General features: G+C 47.9%; 1 protein-coding gene across 1 annotated transcript in view; it reads right to left on the bottom strand.

Annotated features, from left to right (window-relative positions):
* Nucleotides 1-23,934, bottom strand: part of Aff3 (ALF transcription elongation factor 3) — a 474,038-nt gene that overhangs the window by 19,604 nt on the left and 430,500 nt on the right. The window contains exons 12-16 of the mRNA XM_051152759.1: nt 19,157-19,340; nt 11,789-12,868; nt 9,218-9,345; nt 6,325-6,526; nt 4,500-4,627 (exon numbers count right to left, since the gene is read on the bottom strand). Coding sequence (XP_051008716.1) covers nt 4,500-4,627; nt 6,325-6,526; nt 9,218-9,345; nt 11,789-12,868; nt 19,157-19,340 — 1,722 coding nt within the window. The remainder of the gene's footprint in view (nt 1-4,499; nt 4,628-6,324; nt 6,527-9,217; nt 9,346-11,788; nt 12,869-19,156; nt 19,341-23,934) is intronic.

Here is a 23,934-nt window from a genome sequence, read left to right as displayed (position 1 = left end):
GACACCCCCCCCCCCCAGTGTCATTTGATGTGCCCTTGCTGTGTCCCCATCCTTCAGGTGCTTGTTCCGGAAGGAGCCAGAGCTTGTAAGAGGTTAAATGCTTCTTTTTCACACATGAACTGTTTTGTGGCACTAGCTTTGCAGAACTGGGTGACACACTGGGCGAGTGTCCTACCGCCCTGCTTCCCTCCAGTAGTCACTGTTGGCGTTTGGAGACTGGGGCTCCAGGTGCTGCTCCTGGCTGCCTGCACACACTGCGGTGGATGCCGGTAGCCGGTGTTTAAGCAGCAAGGATTCAAATGCAGCTTGTGTTTCTTGATGATGACTGGAATCCTAAAGTGTCCGGAACCTGGCTTTTCGGGATGGGGGGAGGGAGGGAGGGGAAAGGGGGAGGGAAGGGAGGGGAAAGGGGGAGGGGAAGGGGGAAGAGGGAGGGGAGGGCAGGGGGAAGGGGGCCATCCTCCCTCCTGTCCCTGGCAGCACTCACAGTACATTTCTCAGGCTGTGCTGGCTCATGGAGTCAAGTTTTTAATCACGGAAGCAACTTTTAATGAAATGGAAAAATCATCATCGGTCGATCTGCTGTTGCTCTCTGGCGTCTAAATGACTGATTTGAGCAGAGCCTAAGGGTTTCGGTGAGAGATAATCCGTCTTTATCCTTCCCCCTCAGGCTTCTCCTTCATTCATCAGAACACAGCAAGGACCCACTTGAGAAAGAGAACCCATTATGGAAACAGTTCCCTCAAAATAAGAAGGTGGGGTCCAGCTTTGTAGCCACGAGGGAAGGGTCTCCCTCAGGACAGCAATGGTGCAGAAAGGTCCCCAGAGTGCCCGGCCTATGACAATACGGCCTATGCAAGAATTCTAGCTGGCTTCCTTTGATTGAGTCACGTTGCAGGATATTCAACCTCTCACAGACGGGAATCTTCCCGTCCTCTATAAAATTAAAATCCTTTTAGCTAGAGGACTGCTACACGTAATTACATTACAAATGTAATTTGTAGGGAGTCCCCGTCCCTTCCTCCCACTCACATTTTACATGCCCCCACGGCCTTCAGTGCTCTGTGTCCCAGGGAGTTTTCACTCAGTGCAGTGGGGGGGGGGGGGTGGTTAGGTAGCTCTGCTCCTGTTACTGGCATCACGGGGACAGATGGGACATTTGGTGGATTGGCTGGGTGCTCTGGTCGTGACTGCCTCTTCCATGTGAAATATGGGCAGAGGGCAGCACATCTTTCAGCAAGCAGCAGGCAGTGCTGGCTTCCAGCCCTGCTGTCTTCCAACACAGCAATATGGCGAACAGGAGCTGGGCTTTACTCCTAGCCAAGCCTTTCGCCACATAGCTCCATGAATCTAGGACTTCTGGACCGAGGCTTCCCATGCCAGATCTATCTCAGATCTCCTTGGCCAAAGCTCCCTGTCACTAACTAGGACACCAGACAACACACAGCTCGTGCCTTTGTGCTAAGAAGACCCATATCTAAGCTGCGAGGTGAACCAAGCGCTGTCACTCCTTGACATAAATTCTCACACAATTTGTCTTTTAAAAGGAAAGTCTGCTAACCGTGCCACTGCCACCTCCCTACTGAGGCCATGGAGTAGTAACTGTAATGCCTTTCATGCGCTTGCTTGCCTAATGTCAGGGGGGTGGGGGCGGTGCCACATTGCCGCTAGTCTGAGCTTGCGGCTTACTGAGAGCAAGCTGACCTGGATCCCAGGTCTAACATGAGTGCTGGCCCCTTCAGTTCGTTTGCACCCCCAAAAGCACTAACTGCTGCTTCATGGGGAGGAAGCACAGGCAACAAGATGTGCATGACCATGAATTTAAATGTGTTTTCATGCAGGTTCACGGAGAGAGAAAGAAAGAAAAATCCAGGCCCTCCCCATGGGACGGGTATTTATAATTCAGCTGCAGTTATTCAGTGCTCACTCTTGACAGCCTGGCAGAGTCAGTTGTTGTCTGAATTGCATGTTTATTCAACCATTAACAAGTATTTATAATACAAAAGGATGAATTTCCCTTTTTGTTAAAAAAAAAAAAAAAAGACTACATGACGAAGCTTTAAAAACTAAATGACAGCCTGGCATCTGTTATTTTTTGGATCATGTGAACGGCTTTCCGTTGGCTTCTCAACTGCTCTGGTCCTAATGATCTGGCTCTTTCCTTTCTTCTCCTGGCAGCCTTCGCGTTCCTCTCAGTGCCTGTTGTCGCCCTCAGTGAAGAGAGTAAGCAAGCCAAGGAAAGGGGTAGGGGCTGAAGACTTTCTTGGTCAGGAAGCTGGCAGGGAGGAAGTTGTCAGGGTGAGAGAGGAGGAAAAGGAAGTGAGAGGATGGAAGGAAAGGAGGATTGAAAAAGCCAAAGGAAAAGGAGAAGCAAAGGAAGGGTTTATTTGCATCACCTGCCTAGGGATGGTACCGCCCACAGTGGGCTTGGCTCCTGCACCAAGTGGCACTCAAGAAAATGCCCCATAAACATCAGTTGCTTAATGGAGGTCTCCACGTTCCAGGTGTGTCAAGCTGAAGCTAGTAATGGCAGAAGGAAGGAAGGAAAGTGGGGTAGGAGGGAGAGTACAGGAAGGAGGAAGAAGAGGAAAAGAAGGGTGCCGAGAGAAAGAACTAAGAGGAAAGAGAGGAATGGAAGAAGAGGTGTGGCCACAGTAGTCACAGGAGTGGTGGCTGTGGTGGCCCCATCCATGTGCATCTCTCCCCAGCTCTACAGGATCACTGAAAATGAACTCATCACATATCCTAGCTTTGCTCTGTACCTGGCACTTAGTAGGTAGCAACAGACATGTGAGACATTTCGCATATCAGGTGACTCTGATCTTTTGACAGACAGCTGTTCTCTTCATTTAGAGGAAAAGACAATGTTGGGTCTTTGTCTTTTGGATTTTAAGAATCTTCCCATAGCTTTCTTAGATGAGTGGCTGTTTCAGTTGCATGTTTATTTTACTACTAGAGATCTCATAAGTAGGAAGGATGAGATGAGGCTGAAAGTAATTTAGTCTTCAAGGAGAAAGCCCGTGTCCTGGAGGCAGAAGATGGTATATTGAGCACCTCAGTGTCTGTTACTTCCATTACTAGCTGTCAACCCGAAACACAAATTCCATAATGACCTTAAGTATTATACCTTAAGCACTGTCTTCAGAAACAGTTGGCTTTCACAGGGATTCATAGCTCATAGCTAGTAACAAAAATATTAGACATTGAGGTGCTCAAATTATCAAAAGTATCCACCATAAAGTCCTAAAGAAACTATTGCTGACCACCTCTGCCCTCCTGAGAGCGTATGGCTCCTACCATCGTGCTCAGCAAAGGGGAAGTGAGTGAGGTGGGCGGCGCAGTTGAAGGGAGGGAGGGTGGCATGCGTGGAGCTGGCATGCAGCCACAGCGGCCACAGGAACAGGTGAGACCTCGTTCCCCAGATTTAGTTACCTTAGCATGTGCTTCCTAAATGACACAAAGATGAGCATTTGGTTTTCAACCCCAAAACTCTGTGTCCTGGCTGATGTATAAAGTCCAGACCACACTTGAAAGATTACCGCTCACTCTGGGTGTGGGTCAGCTAAACAACGGATTCAGGCCGGATTCAGGCCGAACTCATGAGCCCCATCTTCTGCCTCCTGGACACTGGCTTCCTCCCTGGAAGACTACACTGTCTCCAGCCTCATCTCATCATTTCTCCTTGTGACTTTCAGTCTCACCAGAGCATGGCTGGGTGGTCTCTGTATTCACCTTCCTCCCCTTTCAACTTGTGAACTGTCGCTGGCTATGGAAGATGCACTCGGGTTCCAGCAGTGCAAGTGGACAAAGGATCAAAGGAAGTCAAACTGTTTTGTTTTGTTTTTTTCCCCCTATATAAGGCTTGTTTACGACGTTACAAAGAACCCATGTCTTGGAAGAAAAGAGCCTTCAGGAGCAAGTCACTATTATTCTTTGGCCATTATAATTAACAAAACCAAAAGTGCTTCTTTCTGATAGCATACCTCACCAACACCCCTTAATCCACATCCTTAGAAATAACACTCACTGGAGGGAGGGAGAGAGAGAGAGAGAGAGAGAGAGAGAGAGAGAGAGAGAGAGAGAGAGAGAGAGAGAGAGCGCACTTAGCGGTTAAGAGCATGCTCTGTTCTTGCAGGGGACTTGCGTTTGGTCCCAGCACCCACAGTGGGCTGTTGAAACCTAAAGACCATGGCCTGTAGCTACAGGGGATCCACGAGCACACACATTCATGTACACATACCAGACAGGTACATACATAATTAAAAAGAGAAATAAGACCCATTAGTGCAGCTTGCCTCAGTATTCTGAGGTCTTGAGTGCCAACCCCATTAGCCTGGTTATCCCGAGTACCCAGGCGTGCACACATTGGAGCTTCCTGTGAGAGGCACATTTAAGTGACCATACTGTGCCAGGGCAAACAGGCACATTGCGTAAATGAGAGGCGACGGTATTTTTACTACTTTCTCCACCCTCACCATATGAAGAAGGTTTAAACTTACATGTCATCGAAGATCAACTTCTGTCTCTTGCAGTCCCTGAGGCCGTTGGAACCTGGAGACCATGGCTCAGTCTGCGGCCGTGACTTACTATGGAGGATGCCATTTTCGGAACTGTTCTGAGAGGCCTTCTAAACAACACAGAAGACAGAGGCCACTGAGACATAGGCCACCTGGTTCAGAGAGCCACTAGACAGCACAACCTTTCACCTACACAGTACTGCTCTGTTCTATACTAGAAATGATGGTGATTTTGTTTCAACAAAGATAACGTAGTGTAGGCTGTGCATTCTTTATCCTGGGGACCACAAGGGACTGAATATTTGGTCAGCGAGACCCAGGCCTAAGTAGGAAACTGTTTCTCCTCATACGTGTATTAATTATATACACATTAAAGCAACTGCATACCGTATACTTTAAAACAGTGCTGTAATTCTTTTTTTTTTTTGCCCTGACCTATCCTAGGAGGAGGTCAGGTGTGGAGTCATCCATCTGCAGAACTAGGATGCTGTTCAGCAAGACTCAGCTCTTGGAGCCTGTGCATGCCTGGGTGGCAAGCTGAGGACTTCTGCACCTGTTGTCACACGCTGTGCTTGCAACAGTATCAAAAAGGAGGCTCCACGCCTTTCATGGATGGGGGAACTGAGACTGGGCAGGCTAGGCAACGTTCTCAAGGTCAGGCAGTAACCACCGGTGAAGGCCCTGAGCTTCTATTTTTCCCAATTTTGACATAGATCAGAATCACATGGAAGCCTAAAGCTAAAACACAGATTGTGGGCTTCATTTCTGATTTAGTAGATACAGGGTGCAGTTTGGGGATTTATCTCTTTCTGTCTCTCTGTCCCTCTGTCTCTGTCTCCTAAGATAAGGTTTTGATTTGTAGCTCAGGCTGGCTCTGAGCTGTCTCCTCCTGCTGACTGTGAGGGTTACAGGTGTTTGCTCTCACACGTCTTGTGGAAATCTGTATTTCTATCATGTTCTCATATAGAGGCCAAGCTTTCACCTCTGTCTCACTGTAACTGTGACATAATGTGGAGGAACATCAGTGGTGTACAGAGGGGCTGGGGTAAAGAAATGGCTCAGAGAGAGTAAGCAAAAGATCACACTGCAGCTAAAACACCTCTCCTCTAACCCTAGGGACATATAAGAACCACCCTGGGATGGATGGTTAAGGGTGGCATCAGAAACCTCCCCACTCTGGACATTCCAAATGGTAGGCAAGAGTGGGCCGAGAGACTTGCAATGCTGGCATGTGTTTCAGCCCCAAACACAAGCGAGTCATGTATGGGTAGGGTTTTCCTCAACACAGAAATTGGCTGGTTTAAAACTCCCAGTTTTTCTTGGGATGGTGTTACTATGGGGTCGGAAACAGTGCCAAGGGGCAAGGCTTTGAATGTCCACTGGGCAGCCTTCTTCCTTCATGTTCCACTGAAGAGAGGAGGAGTACTTTTTCTCCATGAGATCTCCCCAAAAGATGCCTTCAGGGGTTCACCATGGGACCTCCAGCATGAGTATAAAGTATGCCTAGCCAGGGCCCACAATTTCACTGAGTTTAGTTAGAAAAGAAAGTCTCCATGTCCCCTGGATGGGGATGCCTGGTGGCACTCAGAGGAAGGCAGGCTACCAAGAAGAGACTCGATACCCTAAGAGCATATATAGGGGGAGGAGGTCCCCCTCAGTTACAGACAGAGGGAAGTAAGGGGGAAGCAGGAGGGAGGGAGGAATAGGAGGATACAAGGGATGGGCTAACAATTTAGATGTAATATGAATAAATTAATAAAATAAAATATTTTTAAAAAAAGAAAAGAAAAGAAGGTCTCCAACAAACCGTGAGGTCTCCGGCATGCGGCTGCAGCTGGCTGTCAGCCTTGGGCTTCTTGTTGGAAGACGCAGAAGCCAACACGCCGTTGCCATGAGGCCGGCTGGAAGACGTCAACTCCTCGCTGGAGTACTTGTGTTTGCAAGTGTCAGGGAGTGGGGAAGCGGGTGACCGCAGCAGCTTCTCATTTTTGTTTATTGGTATTGCCAGGCTGAAAAGAAAAACAGCAACGGAGTGTCACAGTCTGCACAGGAAAAAAGGGCCATGCTTCTTGTACAGCCCAGCCTCCCATTTAAAACCTGCTGTCAGGAAGAAGCTTCTTGGAAATTATTATGGCAGAAGTGATTTTATGGCATCAGGGACACAGTAAACAACAACCAAATGTTATGCATTGTGTTTTTGTTTTTTACTCTATCAGAATACACAGTAATCTTGAGTCCCTGACAATGTGGGACTCAGAAGAGTAACTTGTCTCTGCCCTCAGTTCTTCATCCAGGTCAAGCTTTTCCTCACAAGCCTCAGCAAGCTGGGAAAAACCAACCAACAACCAACAGCAGTAACTGAGCTCTCAGTTTCTGGGAGGGCACCAGCCCGGGGCTGAGCCTGTAGGATACAGTCACGGAAGGGCTGGGTGACGCCAAGGCCTGGAGTCGCCTTCCAGGTGCTGATCAGAATCAACATAGAACAAAGCAACTGGGACCTGAAACCACAGTTTCTCATCCTTAGCTCTTACTTTCCCCTTAAAGACTACTGTCTATTCTTCAACGGAATTCTCCCAACACCAGCCTCCGAGAAGACAGGTTCACGTACACTAAAGTCTTACAGTGTGTATGGCGATGCTTATCGCTAGGGATCTATGCGTTTTGCATTAGGAAAAAGAATTGTTTGTGGAGGATATGTTATCCTGAAACAGTTGTTGATCACTGCAAACTAAAGATGCATAAGTCACCTACTACAATTTTCACAACAACAACAAGGCAGTAAATCCAATAAAGATTTAGTTGCGACTCCTGGGGTTATGATGGGTTAATTGTATGTGTTGGTTATCAGAGCAAACAAGTCATTAAAGTCACTTCAAAAGCAATTTCCTTAGCTGGTAGTCACAGTGGGAATCTCAAGCACTGGCCTCTAAACCAAAGTTGTTAACATCATGCAAGCAGAATCATGTGGAGACAGAATTTCTGGTTACAAAAGTAGTGAGTGGCGTGTTATAGACAATCGTTCTGGATGAGTCTGATGCTGTGTCTCCTGAAGGGAAGGACTGCCGATGTTAAGGATGGATGTGAAAAGCCTGAGAGCAAACAATTTCTTGACATATGAGAAAAAAAAAAAAAAAAAAAAAAAAAAAAAAAGCCCGGCTTCTAGGTATCTATTGCTTTACATTCTTTATGTGCAATGAAATATAAATTATGACATTAAATATAAGCACAGGTACATGGGATTGTTCCTTCTTCGTTGCTGCAAGTTTACATCGTCAAGAGGACCAAAGAAGCTTCCTCTGAAGAGCCTCCGAGCTGCACGATCAGCCCTGTGTTCTGAGGAGGTAACACTTGGCAGGAGAATCACACTTCCGGAGGTTCATGGACCACCTTTCCCAGAAGAAACTCTACCTAGTGTCAGCAAAACAATCAGATCTCGGAGGCTCTGCCAGACATTTGTGAGAGGAAGAGATTTTAAATTTGAGATCCATGAATTTAGATGAAAAAAAAAAAAAAAAAAAGTTCCCTCTTCACTCTCACCCAGGCTCAGCTCTCATTGGAAGGGTTAGGGCCAGAAGAACCGTTAAGCTGGAGTCACCCTAGCAATACCCACACTTGTGTCTCAGCAGAAAGCACCAGTACTTTCTTGTCTTACTATGGTTGTTTCAGACACCTTGAAATATCATTTGAGATCATTGATATGCAGCAGTTCTGATTGTCACTAGATGGGAAGGTTATTTAAGGCATCGACAAATGCGCACAAAACACACTGTACATTAAAGAAAAATACTTGGGGGTGGGGGCAAAATCCCTTCATTCCCATTTCCCTAGTCCTTGGGAATGCACAGAGCGCTGTGGGAGCCCCAAGCATCTGCTCCCTCCTGTGCATCCTCAAGGTGATCCGCACAGCACCGTGGCTCTGTGTGCCTCTGCTCTCCAATTTCGTCTTCAACTTTCAGCGCTGCTCTCCATCTTTCCCCGACCTTTCAGCTTACATTTTATGTGCTGTGCGGAACCATTAATCTCCCCTTAAAAATCCTCTGCGTATAGTCAGGGGGAGTGAGAAGTGTCTCGGAAGAGGAAAAGCGGGGTCTGCACTGAAGTGCTTCTAAACAGAAAAGCCTCTATGACTGATGCTAAGCTACTTGCTTTAATGAATACCTGGGACCTTGCCTTGCTGGAGAACCATTTATCACAGAGGGAGGTGGTGTGTGGTGGCCCTGTGCTGCTCCTTTAGAGGGATTACTGGGTGGCAGTTTGACCTTGGAAGCACAGTTCCTTTTCAAGTCTACAATTTGTCTACACCCAAGAGCTTATGTGTATCACCTGCAGACTCAAAGTGTACATTTCCTTAGTCCTTGTAATTTTATGTTCTTATGTGCTTAGCGGCTACTATTAAAATACTAGCTTTTAAGGTTTGGTTATTACGCTTGGGGGTAGAGGTCATCTTTGGGGAGTACAGAGCTCAGAGTGGTGCTGCCTTGTTACTACTGGTCTCTGGTTACATGCAAGGACCTGACACATCTATCAAAAGAGGAGCCGGAGGCTCACATTAGACATCATTATAAGCCTTTGGTTGATTTGAGGGAAGCAAGCCCGCAGACTCCAATTAGAACAATCTAAAGGATCTTCTGTTTCCTCAACACAGTATGTGACTTTCAGACCCAGGTCCCCTCCAGCTCACCCCTGCCTTCTGGGCTTACCTGTTGATGTTCATGGTGCAGTGGGTGCCGGCGGACAGGGTGTTATTAGCGGAGGTGGCCAGGCGCGTGGCACTCTCCTTCTCGACTTGGGCCTTCTTCACCTCCCTGTAGTCATCTTCGTTGTCGCACTGGTGGTAAGAAGCAGAAGCCAGTCAGCTTGGGGCTCTGAGGGGTGCCGCCCAGCGAGCAGCAGCAGGGCACCGCCTGCCACGCAGCAAGGCCTGGTCAAATCGTGGATGCTGAAAGCTGCTTAGTGGTTAGCTTTGCAAAGCAGATCTGGCCGAGTTATCTGTAGCATTACTATCCCCCATGCCTGCCTTGTTGGTATCAGAATAGAGTATATGAAGCAGGCTTTGTCCAGGCTTATTGGAGTGACAGTGGTGAGAGACCACAGCTTTGCCTCTTTAAAGTCATGCCTTTAGTGAACGGCACGCAGAGGCCGCTCCCTAGCATGTTTTACCTCTGCCTTGCAATGTCCAGCCCCAAACACCTTAAAGCTCTTTTTGAGAAGATAGGACTTGTTTTGGGTTCTTACTGCACAAATAGACAAGGGAAGTAACACTCCCCAAAGTGCTGCTCCTGAGGAGGCAAGAGCTTACTCCATGTGGCATCCTCAGGGCTGCAGGGGGCATTTTTCCAGGAGGAAATGTAAGTGTGAAAGACAGAAGAGAACTTGATTGCTTTTAGCTAGGATTGTGTCACATAGCCTCTGTGAAGGAGGACCCTAGAAGCTCATGTTGGTATAACGGGCCCAAAGGTCCAAAGCAAGTGTTAAGTCCTTGGTTGTCAGTTATGGGGCTTCAGGAGGCTGAGAGGCTGTGTTGGTCTGTGGAGGGAGTCTGGTTAGTCATCTGCTCTTTCCAAGGTTCAAATTCTACTTTATAGAAATAAGCTGTTTAATGTTACTGTGTGAAGAAACCCATTCTGAGCCTGTATAATAAATCCCCCTGCTGGTAATAGAGATGACTGTCACCAGGAAACAACTATACCTTTGACATACACCCTTTGGAAATGAGGAATATTTTTACCTTGGCCAGGAAAATTGCCTAATAAACATGACTCCCAAGTCACCTCATTTAATCACTGTGTCTGTGCATGTGCTTGCATGTGTGCATACGTGTGTGCATATGTGTGCGTGTGCATGTGTGCGCGTGCCTGTGTGTGTGTGTGTGTGTGTGTAGGCCAGAGGAAAGGTTTAGCAAGTTTGCTCTTCCTTCCATGGTGAGTCTGGGATTGAACTCAGATCATTTCAGTTTTGCATTGTCCAAGAGCTTATACTTGCTGAGTCATTTTGCACCCTCCCTTCCCCGCCCCCTCAAAAAAGGGTTCAAAACAGCTGTAAAGCCCACGTGTGCAGTCTCTTTTCTTGTTGACAGACAGAACAGATCGTTGTGTGGAAACTGGAAGATGGCTACTTCCATTACTTAGTGGGAGAATCTGGGGCCCAACAGTGCCTGGGTCCCCTGGACTGACATGACCTTGGGAAAGTCCTTCAGGCTTTCTCATCTTCACTTTCTCACCCTTAAAATGTGCATGAAAAACAAAGGTGTAAGGACTAAATGCTTAAACATGTATGAAGTATTCAACAGCACCCCTCCCAGGGACACCTGTGTGTAATAACTGCTGTTAGTAAAGGTGGCATTTCAAAGCATTGGGAATACTGCAAAGCCCTTAGTTTGTTATGTGCCCTTTATGTTTGTATGTATGTGTGTTATGTGTGTGCGTGCATGGAAGCCAGAGTTTGACTTCGGATGATAGCGATCTTCTTTAGGAAACAAGATCTCTGACTGAGAACTTGGGCACACTGAAGAATTCCCAGGGGTCTGCCGTGTCCACCGATTCAGTGCTGGGACTACAAGCATGCACCCCCTGCCCAGGGTTTTACAGGAGCACTGGGGGATCAAACTCAGGTCCTCCTGCTTGCCCGTAAGTACCTTACCAATGGAGCTGTCCCTCCAGTCCTCCAAGCTAGTTTTGAAACACAGCAATTTGTAAACCTTCAAGACTGGCTGTGTACCTGAGTCACTGCCAGAGGCGGCCCCTGCTCTCCAACCCTAGGGTCACCTCAGTCAATCCATGCTTTACCCATTCCCCCTGCTCAGTCCTGCAGTGCCACCACACCCAAAGACCACTGTGCCTACAAGCATCCTTCCTCCTCAGAGTCTGATTCTCCACCCTTCTCCAGCGTGAAGCTTTTCCTCATCGCCACTGGAAGCAACTGCCAGCTCTGACGCCACTGCGGATGACCTCGGAGGCCTCAGCAATCACCGTCCACCTCCACCACCATCAACAGCACCGTCTGCCTCAGCAAAGGACGGGTCCACCCTTGTGCTGAGGCTCCCTTGTGGGCGGCATTTGGCCTGCATCTGCACACTCATTTCTTCGGGCCAGGGCAGTTAAGTATCCACAACCACAAGGTGTGGTGGGACGCCTACATTACCATGTGTGGATACCAATTACTTATGCAATTGTTGGTGGCCACCCAAGCACAGCCACTGGAGTGCAGACCAGCGGCTCACTCTCTGTGACAAAGAGACAAAGAGAGTCTGCCCCACCCAACTCTAGGCCTACCTTGCGTTTCCTCTTGGATTTTGGCAAAGTCTTTTCAGCGGGTGTGTCTAACGCATGGCCGGCTGGGGCGCTATCGATGTCCTTGGCTGCAGGAGCACTCAAGACCCCGGGCTCCTGGGACAGGTGTTCTGGGATCCTAGAAAGAAGGGTCAGGTCAATTTTGACCCAGAGAGACCTGACCTCATCGCTGTCCTTTAGTGGCGAGAGCAGTTCATTCCTGCCAAAGGGGACCAGCGTGTAGAACTGTTCCTCGAGCTCCTTAGCAATGTCACTACTGGTCCTGGCGTTGATGGAGCCCACAGAAGCCCGGGAGGTGCTGCTGCTGCTATTACTGGGAGCCTCCTTCAGCCGCTGCTCGCTCCCAGCGGTGGTCTGAGCCTTGGACAGGATGTACTCCTCTTGCTCCGACTCCAGGTCCGAGTCAGAGGAGGAAGAGGAAGACGAAGATTCTGTCTCAATAAACTCCTTGGATTTAGGAACGATTCTGCTCAGCCCCCTCGTGCGCCGTTTCTCACAGGTCACAGAGGAGCGCAGCTCTTTGCGATGGCTCGTCCTGCTGTTACCGCAGGGCCTGGTTTTGGGGGGCTCTGGGGGTCCCACCACGTTTGGCCCCAGTGCGTCTGGGGCCACGGGCTCTTCCGGCCGGTGGCAGTTGGCACCGTCCGCAGCTGAGGTCCTCTCTGTGCGCCGGGTGGGCTTCTTGCCTGCTGATCTCCGGGTGGGCGCTGGCGCGCTCTCCGTGGGTGCGCTGGACACCGCGGGTGGCGCGGCGGCTGCGGTCACAGCCACCGCAGCGGGTGGGGACTTCTGCTTTACACTTTTGCTTCCAGGGGCCTTGTTTGCGGTCCTCGGTCGCTGCTCCTCCTTGCAGGCAGTCTTGAGCTCCTTGTCCCTCAGGCTGGCTTGGCAGATCTCGGGAAGTTTCCCGCAGTCCTGCCCTTCATCTTTCACCGGAGTGTAGTATTGATTCCTTTCCGGGGGGCCGTGGCTTTCGTTTTGGATCAGAATCGGCGGCTTGTGAGGATTAACTTTGTTTAGCCATTTATCCAGCTGCCACTTGTTAGAAGACGCAGGTTCGGCCTGAAAACAGAAAACCCAGGACAATGCAAGCAGCTTTTATAACAGGCTCACTTAAAAGGGGCCCTGGCTGTTTTGATCTTGACATTCTCTGTTAAGCAAAAGAAAACTGAATGGGCTGGCAACAAACAAAGTGGAAGGCCAGGTATGTGGGGCAGCTCTCTGCTGGTACAGAGGATACCCAGCTGGCCCCTGGCATCTCAGTATCCATGAAACAATTTCAAGTCCACTTAATAAAATGACAGGACAGCACCACACCTCCCCAGCTCATGCCTAGAACTTTAGGGCATTAAACAGTTACCTGTGTGCAGACGTATCAGTCCATAAATATTTGTATTTGTACACAGACACCTGATTTTGAGATTAAATTTGAGACTCTGTGAACTTAACTGGGAAGTCATAGTTGGGAGAACCTGAGCATTAAAACTTTTTTTTTTTTTGACTGGTCACCTTTGGGAAAAATCTTTGAATCCAGAACCTGATCACCCTCTCCCATTAGCATATAATTTACATGGAGAAGCAATTATGCCACAGGTGTTTAATGACAAAAGCATCAATATCGGGAAACAGACAGGTGTGCCCTGTCTGCCTGGGCAGCCTGAGTCCTCCCTTGGCTTGCTTCTGCCATTTCTGCTGTGCTCTGCTAGAAATGTCTAGACACAGATGGCTTCAGAATCCATTCCTGAAGGCAGTTTTGCTAACTTAGATCAAATCATGGGTGTCACAGTTTTTAGACGCTGCCCTGAGGATAAACTCACGTGGAGGGTGCAGGGAATGCCAGGAAACAGAACAGGAAAGGCTGGGTTGATGCCCCTCCCCCATGCAGCCTATCGTTTTGAGTTAGCCTGTATGGATTTATGTTCCAAACAGGTTAAAAATTAAGATTTTACAGAGAATGTTGATTTCTAATAAAAGCTTTCCCTTTTGTAATACTAAGATTTAATAAAAGTAAATAGAAAAGGTGTCTTTTAAGACGCATGGAACTTCAGTCACAAATTAGAAATTTCTGTAATGACATAGGGCAAACTTTTGAAGAATCAGAGCAATTATTCCCTTAATATTCCTACATGGTCTCTTCTCTCTGAATCCATGGTGTCCACAACTTCAGGGACCAGACGTGAGCCTAGAGCAGCGGTTCTCAACCTTCCTAATGCTTTGACTCTTGCACACAGTTCCTCACGTTGTGGTGACCCAACCGTAAAACTATTTTAATTGCTACTCCATAATTGTAATTTTGCTACTGTTGTGAATCTGCATTTTCTGCTGGTCTTAGGCGATGCCTGTGAAAGGGTCATTTGATCCCCACAGGGGTCACGACCCACAGGTTGAGAACTGCCGGCCTAGAACAAGCATGCCTTTCTGACAGGTCTGTCGTCTCCCATCTACCTACCCCACTCACCATTACCTCCCTGTTACCTGTAAGTGCTGTGTGCAATTCTCTGCTTTCCTTGTGGCTTCTCATGAGAAAGGGAAGAGTGGAGGAGCCTGCAGAGGCTGCCTGGCTTAGGCTGCAATGGCAGCAAATGGGACCATAGGGACACAGAACAGCTTCTTGCTAAGGGGGCTCCTACACCTTCCCAGAGGCCAGCTGTGAGGGTCTGAATGCTATTATTTTCTTTTGGAGACAGAATCTGGCTGGCCTGGAGCTTAGCAAATAGCTTTGAATGGCCTTGAACTTGTGGCCCTGTCTTTCCCACCTCCCAAGGGCTAGGGTTCCCAGTGAGTACTGCCAGACCTGGTTTCTGCAGTCTCGGGAATTGAACCCAGGGCCATGAATGCCAGGCACGCAGTCTACAAATTGAGCTGCAGCTACAGCCTTCTGAAAGTTAGTTTGAAGACAGGCATCCATGGTTTCCAAGTTTGTCTCCCCTAAATGCTTTGGGTCACGCTTCAGTGTGTCCCCAAGGAAGTCGTGTGTGGAGGCAGTTGGGGCCTCGCGGAACAAACATGTTTAACGGAGAGGACTCAACCACCAGACAGAGCATAGACTCAAGCTACTTGCCGCTGCTTGACACGAGGTTCCCCATCTGCCCCATGCTTCCACAGCTGCCAGCTCTTGTGTGAGACAACACCGAAGTCTGTTTGTAGCCCAAACACGGCTGTGTATGGGAAGTGTTACCCTGAAACTTCAGAGTGGAACTACTGAGAGTGAATTGTAAAATTCTACACATTTAGGACAGACCCACTGCCAGGTGTACTCTAGGGTCAAGTTTTTTTTTTTCCCCCTTGAACTTCATAGCTGAATGAATCAGTCTGAAGTATCATTTTCAACACATCACTCAACCACATTCCCTTCCTCGAGGGTCTACAATGACCTCCTATGGCTTCTTAGACAAAATCCAAATTCCCAGACTGGCATTCAAGAGCAATCACCTTGGAGTCACTTATCACGGCTAGAGCACCTACAATATGCCTCCCACTTTGCATTTATTATCCAATTTAATCTTTACAGATAAGAAATGTTATCTCTAATTTGTAGGCGAGGCTTAGAATGGCTAAGTGATCCACCAGGGCTGCTCGCCTCCCAGGCAACACTGACCCTGTACCTGCCTACCAGGTGTTAGAGAGCAGGCTCTCTGCACAAGCTGCCTCCCCTCCTCCAGTACTCCCTGAGTAGCCATAGGAAAGGGATCTCATTCTTTTGTGAGACGGCAATCCTGAACGTAACACGAGAGCTTTCTATATGCTTTTGAGAGAAAACATGGCTCCTGCAAGCAAGCTCTGCTGGCCTCTGTTACACTCAATAGCACAGTCTACTGGTGTTTGTTTCGTGGGTATGTGACTTGTCGCTTCAACGCAGTCCACACTTCTCTTAGGCTAGGGCCAGGGCCTTTTTCCTGCCTTGCGACAGTCATGCCAGGTCTGGGAGCTCGATGGCTAAGCTTCTGCTCTCAGCAAAAGAACTGTCCTTCAGCCTGTAGCCTTTGTTCCTCGTGGATTAGGGCAGACTGCTATAGCTGTAGCTGTCACGGTGGGGGCTGGGGGTCATTCTGGTCATGGAAGCTCAAATGATAGGTGTGGGGGTGGGGTGGGGGGGGAGGGAAGCATAGAGCCTGAGACTTCAGATCCTATCCCACAACCGTGCGCTGGTGACACCCCATTTCCTGAGGTTTCGGCCCAGGGTTTGTGTCTGCCTCGTATGCATGGCCACAGCTCTCTCTTCCCTGATTAGCCTTCTGTCTGACTCACATACAGGCTGGCCACGCACATCCCCGCTTCATCTACAGCACACGCTGCCACCTGCCCCAGAGAAGGATGATTAAGAAGAGGCCGTGTATTTGTTAGCAGGAGTGATGTGCTTCATGTGTCTACTGACCATAAAGAGGAATATGGACTGTTCTTTTCTAACGTGTATTTTCTGTTCAGGACTTCCTTGAAGATCTGTCATGGTCAGATCCACAAAGGGAAAAAAAAAAAAAACCAGTTTACAAGAGCAATATCTAGGTCGTGACGTGTCCAAGATAAAGACAGAGAGTTAACTTCTTTTATTCTAGAACTCATATGATGTGACCAGGGTCTTTCTGTAGGGACTCGGGCAACCCTGGGCCAGGAAACCCTGTGTACTGTCAGCGTGGCAGCTGCTTGGAAAGGCAGCTTCCAACCCTGAGAAGCATTGGCAGCCAAGAGTGTATTCTCAATGTCAGGAAAATCCATGAGAGAAAAAACAAGTGAAAAAAAAAAAAAAAAAAAATGAGGCTGAGAAGTGTCCAGCATAGGGCAGCCCAGAGGGGAGTCATGTCTTTGTGCGTGTTGACAGGCTCCTCTGTGCTAGCTCTGCAACCTGGCCTGGCCATGCTGGGGTGATTCATACACGATGACACGGCTTTCAGCACTCAGGTCCATAAAGGGCTTAGGAGCTTCCGTGGGGCATGAGGTGGGGGTGGGGTTCTAAGCACTGGCATAGTGGAAAAAGAACGTAAATACACCAGAACACAAATGCTCCTCTTCCTCTACTCCCATGAAACGATGGTCTGGAAGAGAAGTGAGGGCCAAGGCTGTTTGCTTTGAGGCAGCGTAAGTGGGTCTGAGCAGTGGCTTAAGAAGTGTGGCTATCAGGAGCTGGCCTATCAGGTGAGGCTTGTAATACAGGGCTCTGTGCTGTCTGACCTCTAAGAAAAGCAGTCTTGCTGCTACCTAGAACTGTGATGTTCATCTACCTACAAACTGTCTGTTCCTACAGGCCATGTGTCTGCGAGAACCTCGGGTGGGGGGGGGGGGAAAGGCTCGAGGCATCTGACTCTTATTCCAACAAGTACATACGCCCCTTGCCAGCAGAAAGGAACACTGGGTAATGTGGCTAAGGCATTACTCAGCCTCTGCCTTCCCTCCACACAGAGAAGGAAGTGGAAACCTCATATGCTCTCCAAGGACTTAAAATACAGAGGTCCTCGCTCTTTAGCTAGGGACCTCTGAGATTTCTAGAAAGAAATGACAAGAGCCTCTATCCATCACCCAGAATTCCAGGCTTGATGCTGTTAGAAATTGCCATGGTATTCTCAAGCAAAACTCCAGGCAACCTAGGAGCCCCAGGATTCGTGTTTCAGTGTGAAAACAAGACTCCACACTTGTGATTTGAACTGGTAAAGTCACAAAGAGGACCCTGGGTAGGAGGCGCTTCATAGGCCCCAGCCCTTTCAGTTCCCTCTTGCCCTGTCCTGGGACACCCCTTCTTTTTTCTCCCTCCCCCCTCTTCCTTTTCCTCCCTGGCAATGGGAACTGAACCAAGGGCTTGTGGTTGCCAGGCAAGTACTTTAGTACTGACTATAATCCTAGCTCTGTTATTTCTTATATAACTCAATATTCTGGACTTTCTCAACGAATTAGAGTATAAGGTGGGCACTAATAAAGTTTAGTTACCGCCTGTATTTTATTCTCTTTAATTTCTTATATTTTTTTCTATTTCAAATAACCCCCCATTGGAATGTTAGCTCTGGACAGACAGGACATTTTCTGTTGTGTAACTGCTCCATTCCCAGGCCAACCACCAAGCACTGTGGTAGATGGTCAACAAATGTTTATTGAGTGGATACTGAATGCATAAATGAGTAATGAGGGATGGGTAGTGGCTTAGTTTCTAGGAAGAGTCAGATTAAAATAAATAGGTTAGTGCTGCTAAGGCCTTTGCTCTTATGTATATGGATAGAGGCGCATACAGAGACGCACAGATAGCAGGGCGGACAGGTGCAAATTTTGTGGAAAGGAGAAAAAACACTGGTGAGAAGGCGTAGTTTAGGATGAGTAGAGAGCTTTGCCATGAAGCAGAAAGGTGCTGAAGGGGGAAGAAGGGTTGTGGAGTCATAAAACGAAAGCACGCAGGGCTGTGCGGAGCCCTCTGTGAACTTGGAATTGGAACATGACTATTTCCGGGTGTGGCACAGGTGTGATGCCAGGTGTGCATGCCCTACAATGTGCTCCCTTTTCACAGCTGGGCTTTTCATGAGTGGGTCTGCATATTTAGGAATTTGGGCTGATAGATGTCACAGAGAGTTGTAAGCAAAGCCTTTCACCCCACAATCCATGGTGATGCCAACTGTTTATATTCTCAGGAGGAAACTGTTTTATTCACTATTTAGAAACCAAAGCCCACCATTTCGGCTCCACGGGCCTAAAGACCTGGTTCTCAGCCGTCACCCAAGAACCTCTGGGCTCTGAATCGCTGTTTAATTTCCCCCTTTCCACTCAGTAGAAACAACAATGGTTTTTATTGGCACTTATAATGTTTTTATATGAGGCACCTAAATCTTCCCTTTAATACCGATCACAGCTGTAAAAGTTTCATTATTTGTAGGTGGATGCTAATTTTTCCCTTTATATTTTCACAAAGAAAACACAGTAAAGGAGGTTTTATTAATATTTATAGCCCTTGTTCTTCTGATCCTTGACAAACTGCAGAAAGGTAAGATTCTAAGCATGCCTAACACATAAAACTCTTTGGCCTGTGATTTACGGGTGGCCACACTTCCCAAGTGACAAACTTCTCTGTCTGGTTATTGCCTGGGATGACCCTGAGGGGAGAGACCCCAGCCATAGGTTGTTTCCTGACAGTGATGTTTATAGCATATGTAGAAACTGTTGGAAGCCAAACAGATTTCTAGATAGTAAAAGCTGATGCTTTGTGTTTAAAAGGAAGCAGTGTCATCATGAGACAGGGAGGAGGGAACCCAGTGGGAAACAGAGCTGAGCCCCAGAGCCCAATAGCTTGTTCCAGGCTGGGGACAGCAGGAGGCTGGGTAGGGCAGAAGCCAGGGCTGGGGACTCGGTTGGCCAGAGCATGGGCCGGCAGCTGCCTACCTCGGGGCTGGAGCAGTGGGGCGGCTTGCTGCCCTCGCTCTCGCTGGAGCTGCTCTCCGTCTCTGAGTCGGAGCCTGAGCTGCTTTCCGAGTCGCTGGAGGAGCTGCTGCTGCCACTGCTGCTGCTGCTGCCGCCTTTGCTGGATGGCACGGAACCTCTGCAGTTGGTCTGCTGGACCACGGAGCTGCCAGTCCACCAGGCCCCCCAGGAAGGAAAGGGAAAAAAAACCAAGTGAGCAAACAGGAAACACCAGCGAGCTGCCATCCTGGCAAAGGAAGGGGGAGGCACAGACTGTACACATCTGTCAAACAGGATCTGGACTCACAAGACAACTGCCGAAGCCCAAGGCAGCCTAAATCAGACAAAATTACACCCAGAAATAAACCGAGAGCAAACAGTGCCCTTTCGTCACTGGGCACTGGCTTGCTGGGTGGCTATTAGAGGAAGGTGGTGTGCTAGCCACATGCTTATTTCAACGCTGCTGCTGCTCTGAGGATGGCTTTTCAAATGCATCCCCGACTCTAAAAACCTATACAAATTCAAGAAAACCCAGAAACCTCAAAATATTTTGCAAACTGTCAAAAATAACTTTATCTCTGCTTTAGAGGAAAGCGTCTGATGGCAAGCAGGCTGCAGAAGGGTTCTGAGTAAACCCTCATGACCTGCTGGAAGCTTCCACAGAATCTGGAACTGTCAGAAATTAAACATCTTGCTTCGTTCTTTTTTTCCACGGTAGAGTCCAGTGCTGTGGTCACTACGGATGCTGGAATGGTGTGTGCACAGTAGCCTTTGAGTCCTTCACCAAAGAACTGATTTTCCTTCACAATACGTTTATATAGTCTACATTTATAAAAAATCACTCCCATAACAGCATCTTCAGCTGACACCTGATAACTACACGTGTGTTGCCATTATATGCCCAACAGGAAAATCTGATCCATACTTTCAGATGGTAATTCATTAACCACAAAACCTCCGATACCACGCACCCATCAAAGAGTGCTGAAGTCAGGAAGGAAATGTCAGTCCTCACATACTGCTCAACCCTTACCAGTCTTTGCAAATGAATGGAAACATTCCTGGATGTGTCCCTCTCAGGTCAAATTCTAACCTCACAAAACGCTGGTCACCTTTGAAGTATGCCAAGGTCTTTTTGTCACTCCCCAACTGTAACCATGGCTTCAACAGGACTTTACTTCCAGAAAGGAGGTGGCTTGCGAGCTCCTTAGGGCTTATGGTTCCCAGTGTGGAGGAGCCCGGACATGGTACAGGGTTTTCTCACCATCCCTTAAACCTCAGGATGCTTTGCCTAAGGGTAACCTCATAAACTCCCCTTGTGGGGGCTGGGAGGAGGGAGACACTGGTGTGTCTCTGTGTCTCTTATAGAAGCCACAAGGAAAGCAATCACCCCAGGGAGTGTGGCTATAGAAAGCATCTTTCTGAATGGCAGAGTTAGGGGAGCCTGGGGTTTGAACATAAACACCTGCCAATGTCATGCACAGGCCACACATGCTATCTGCCTGAATGCTTCAACACCGGACAACATCTGCAGGTGCATGTTTTGTCTCAGCCGCAGAGACTTTGTTTCCATCTCTCACTGGTGTCTAGCACCGAGGAAGGAATCTGGGATTTGGAGAAGGATAGTCCATGCTCAAAGGAATAAAATACATCCTTTCCTCATGATGAAAATCTACATTCCAGTTGGCTGAATGGCGATTTCAATCAATGGAATTACTGCCTGGAGTGGGGGCTACTATCTAAGGAATTATTGAGGGGTGGGAGGACTCATATTCAGTTGAACATGAGCATCTGGGATCCACATTAATATTTTTTTTTTGGTTGGACCCTAAAACATTGGGATGGACAGATAGACAGATAGATAGACAGACAGACGCACATACACATGCACCATCAGAAACAAGAACCAAAGCAAAGCTACACAGGTCTAGAAGCTCTTTTTTCTCATTAAGAAGATGGTTGAAGCCTGGCATGGTGGCACATACCTTTAACCCCAGCATTTGGGAGGCAGAGGATCTCTAAATTCAAGGCCAGCCTGGTCTACAAAGCAAGTCCAGGACAGCCAAGGCTACACAGAGAAACCCTGTCTCAAAAAAGAAAAAAGAAAAAAGAAAAAAAAAAAAAAAAGATGACTGAAACAGAGAGCTACCAAGAGATGTGCCTCCTTGCTATACTCTAGAACAGCGATTCCCAACCTGTGGTTTGTGACCCCTTTTGGGGGTGTCAAACAACCCTTCTACAGGGGTTGCCTAAGGCCATCAGGGAACTCAGATATTTACATTAGAGCTGCTCACAACAGAAGCAAAATTACAGTTATGAAGCAACAATGAAATAATTTTGTGGTGGGGCGGGGTTTACCACAACATGAGGAACTGTAGTAAAGGGCCGCAGTATCAGGAAGGCTGAAGACCACTGCTCTAGAGGATGACATTTGATCAAGATCAGAAAGTAAAGATGAGCAAAGATAATTTTGATCAGGTTTATAAAGCCATGGACAATGGCCTCAATACTACACGCTACTTGTTTGAATTCACATTGCATAGAATCCTCAGTGCGGGCTGAGCTGCTTGTGGCCCGCACCACAGGGTGAAGGGCTGTCTTTTGAGAAGAGGGGCTTTTTCATTTTCAGAGATGTGCCCATTACACAGTTACGCACTGCCTTCCTTCCTCACCACTCTTCTGCAAGGATGAGACAACACCAGGCGGGAGAATGATGACACATCACTGATCTAAAATGTCTCTTTACCTTAAGCGAGGAAACTGATTTAAAATGGCAGTTTTACTGGCATAACTATTTTTTGTGTTTTTAAAAAGCATCTGGGAAGACCAAAGACTCAGATTTTTTTCTTCACACTTGGCTTGTAAGAGCTGAGAGGCTCACAATGCCTCTGGGATCAGGAATGAATACATGGACAGCCCTTTTATGATGGGTGTTTGACTCCAGAGTTTGGATTTAATGGTGGTGCGACAGCAGTATGCACTCAGTAGAAACTACAAGTGGAATGCTGAGTTTGGTTCTTTCCCTGGGCCTGTGATTTGTCCTCTTGTCCTTGTGATGCTGGGTGCCAGTGGTGACATCATCACATGGGGAGACAACCAAGGCTCTACAGTTTAGTAGTGTTTGTAGAATTAGTATGTTAGCAATCTATACTGCTTTCAACTTATGACGTGTTTATCTGGCTATTAACACCAGAGGTAGAAAAACAGCATTTTGGTATCCATGTTCCTCCGATCTGAGCAGAGAATGGATAGCCAGAAAGCACCCATGTCTCAGCAGGGCTTGAAATGACTCGGCTGAGACATCTATCCATCTAATTCTGTTCCCCGGAGAAGGCTCTTCTAAGTGGCCTTTTGCAAGCATCCCTGGGGAAAAACTGGTCACCCTGGCCAGCTGCCAGTGACTTCTCTGGCCCTGAGTGAATGCAGCTGCTTTGCCTGTGCTGGGTGACAGTGGGGGTGACAGAATAAGTGATGGTCACTCCTACAGATGGGCTCTGAAAGAAGAATTGGCTCAGAATAGCCAGAAAGGATTTGGAGTCACACAATTCAGAAAAAAAACCTTCTTGGAAAGCAACGATAGGCTTGAAAGTCCCAACTTTTAAAATCCCCAAAATGAAGATGCCAGCTCTCAACTGGCTGTTACGTTTCTCAGGGGTAATAAAAGTAGAGAAAAGGACCCAAACTTGAGCACTCATATAAAAGCAGGTGTGATGGCTTACTCGTAATCTCAGCAGCTGGGAGGCAGAGCTGGCATCCTTTAGCAAGTTAGATGAGCCAAACTAGCAAGTCCTACGTTCAGTGAGGGACCCTACCTCAGCAAATAAAGTAAGAGCCATCAAGGAAGCTACCTGATGTCAACCGTGGCCTCCACAAGCATGCACACACATGTGTGCCCACATATATGTAAGCACACATACACACGAAAAAAGGGTGACTTGGAGTTTCCTGAACCGATCACACAGACTGGTTGGCATGACAACACAACTTTGCATGATTCTTATCATACTGCTACTAAGGTCTGGACCCTTCAAGGCTGTGGAGCTACTGACTCTGAAGACAGGAAAATGTATCTGAGATCATGGAATCAGCTTTGTATTAGCTGGATGAGTGATACACACCTGTAACCCAACCCTCAGGAGGAGGAGGCAGGAGGATCACAAGTTTAAGACTGGCTTGGGTCTCAAACGAAACAAAAAAACCCAAACAGTCTCTTCCCTAAACAAAACAAAGCAAAAACAAAAATGCAAACAAAGCCCCTCAAAATTAAAAGCAAGGTCTCTGGGTCATCAAAGCTTAGCAGCAACCGTGCTGCATGTCTAAACGCAGGGTTTTGTCTTTTGCTGTTGAAAGTTTGATGGTGCTGGGCTGTGACTGACTGTCGCTGTGTCCACATCTCTGGGCATGTGCTAAGGTGTCCCCGGAAAGGCAGAGGAGAGAAGGCGCACACAGAATGTGGGCCTTGGGTTGAATAAAAGGCTTTCGCCCACTTTCCTGACTATGGACATACGGTGAGCAGCGCCTCATCTTTCTGCTTCCATAGTTAGAGCTGATCTCGCCACCACACCTTCCCTGCTACCCATGGATGGCTGGTTCCTTAAGCTACCAGCCCACATGAGCCTTCCCGTCTTGTGTTTTTGGTTGTAAGCCTAGCCTTTATTGGCTGAACCATCTTTCCAGCCCGAGCCTTCCCTTCTTAAGCTCATTTTGTCAAGTACTTTGTCACAGCAGTGGAGACAGTAGCCAAGCCATGTGCCTCCACC

Source organism: Acomys russatus, chromosome 11 (assembly GCF_903995435.1).
Source record: "Acomys russatus chromosome 11, mAcoRus1.1, whole genome shotgun sequence".
NCBI classification, from domain to species: Eukaryota; Metazoa; Chordata; class Mammalia; order Rodentia; family Muridae; genus Acomys; species Acomys russatus.
Note: the sequence above shows the minus strand (reverse complement) of the source record. Positions and strands in the feature narration are given on the sequence as shown.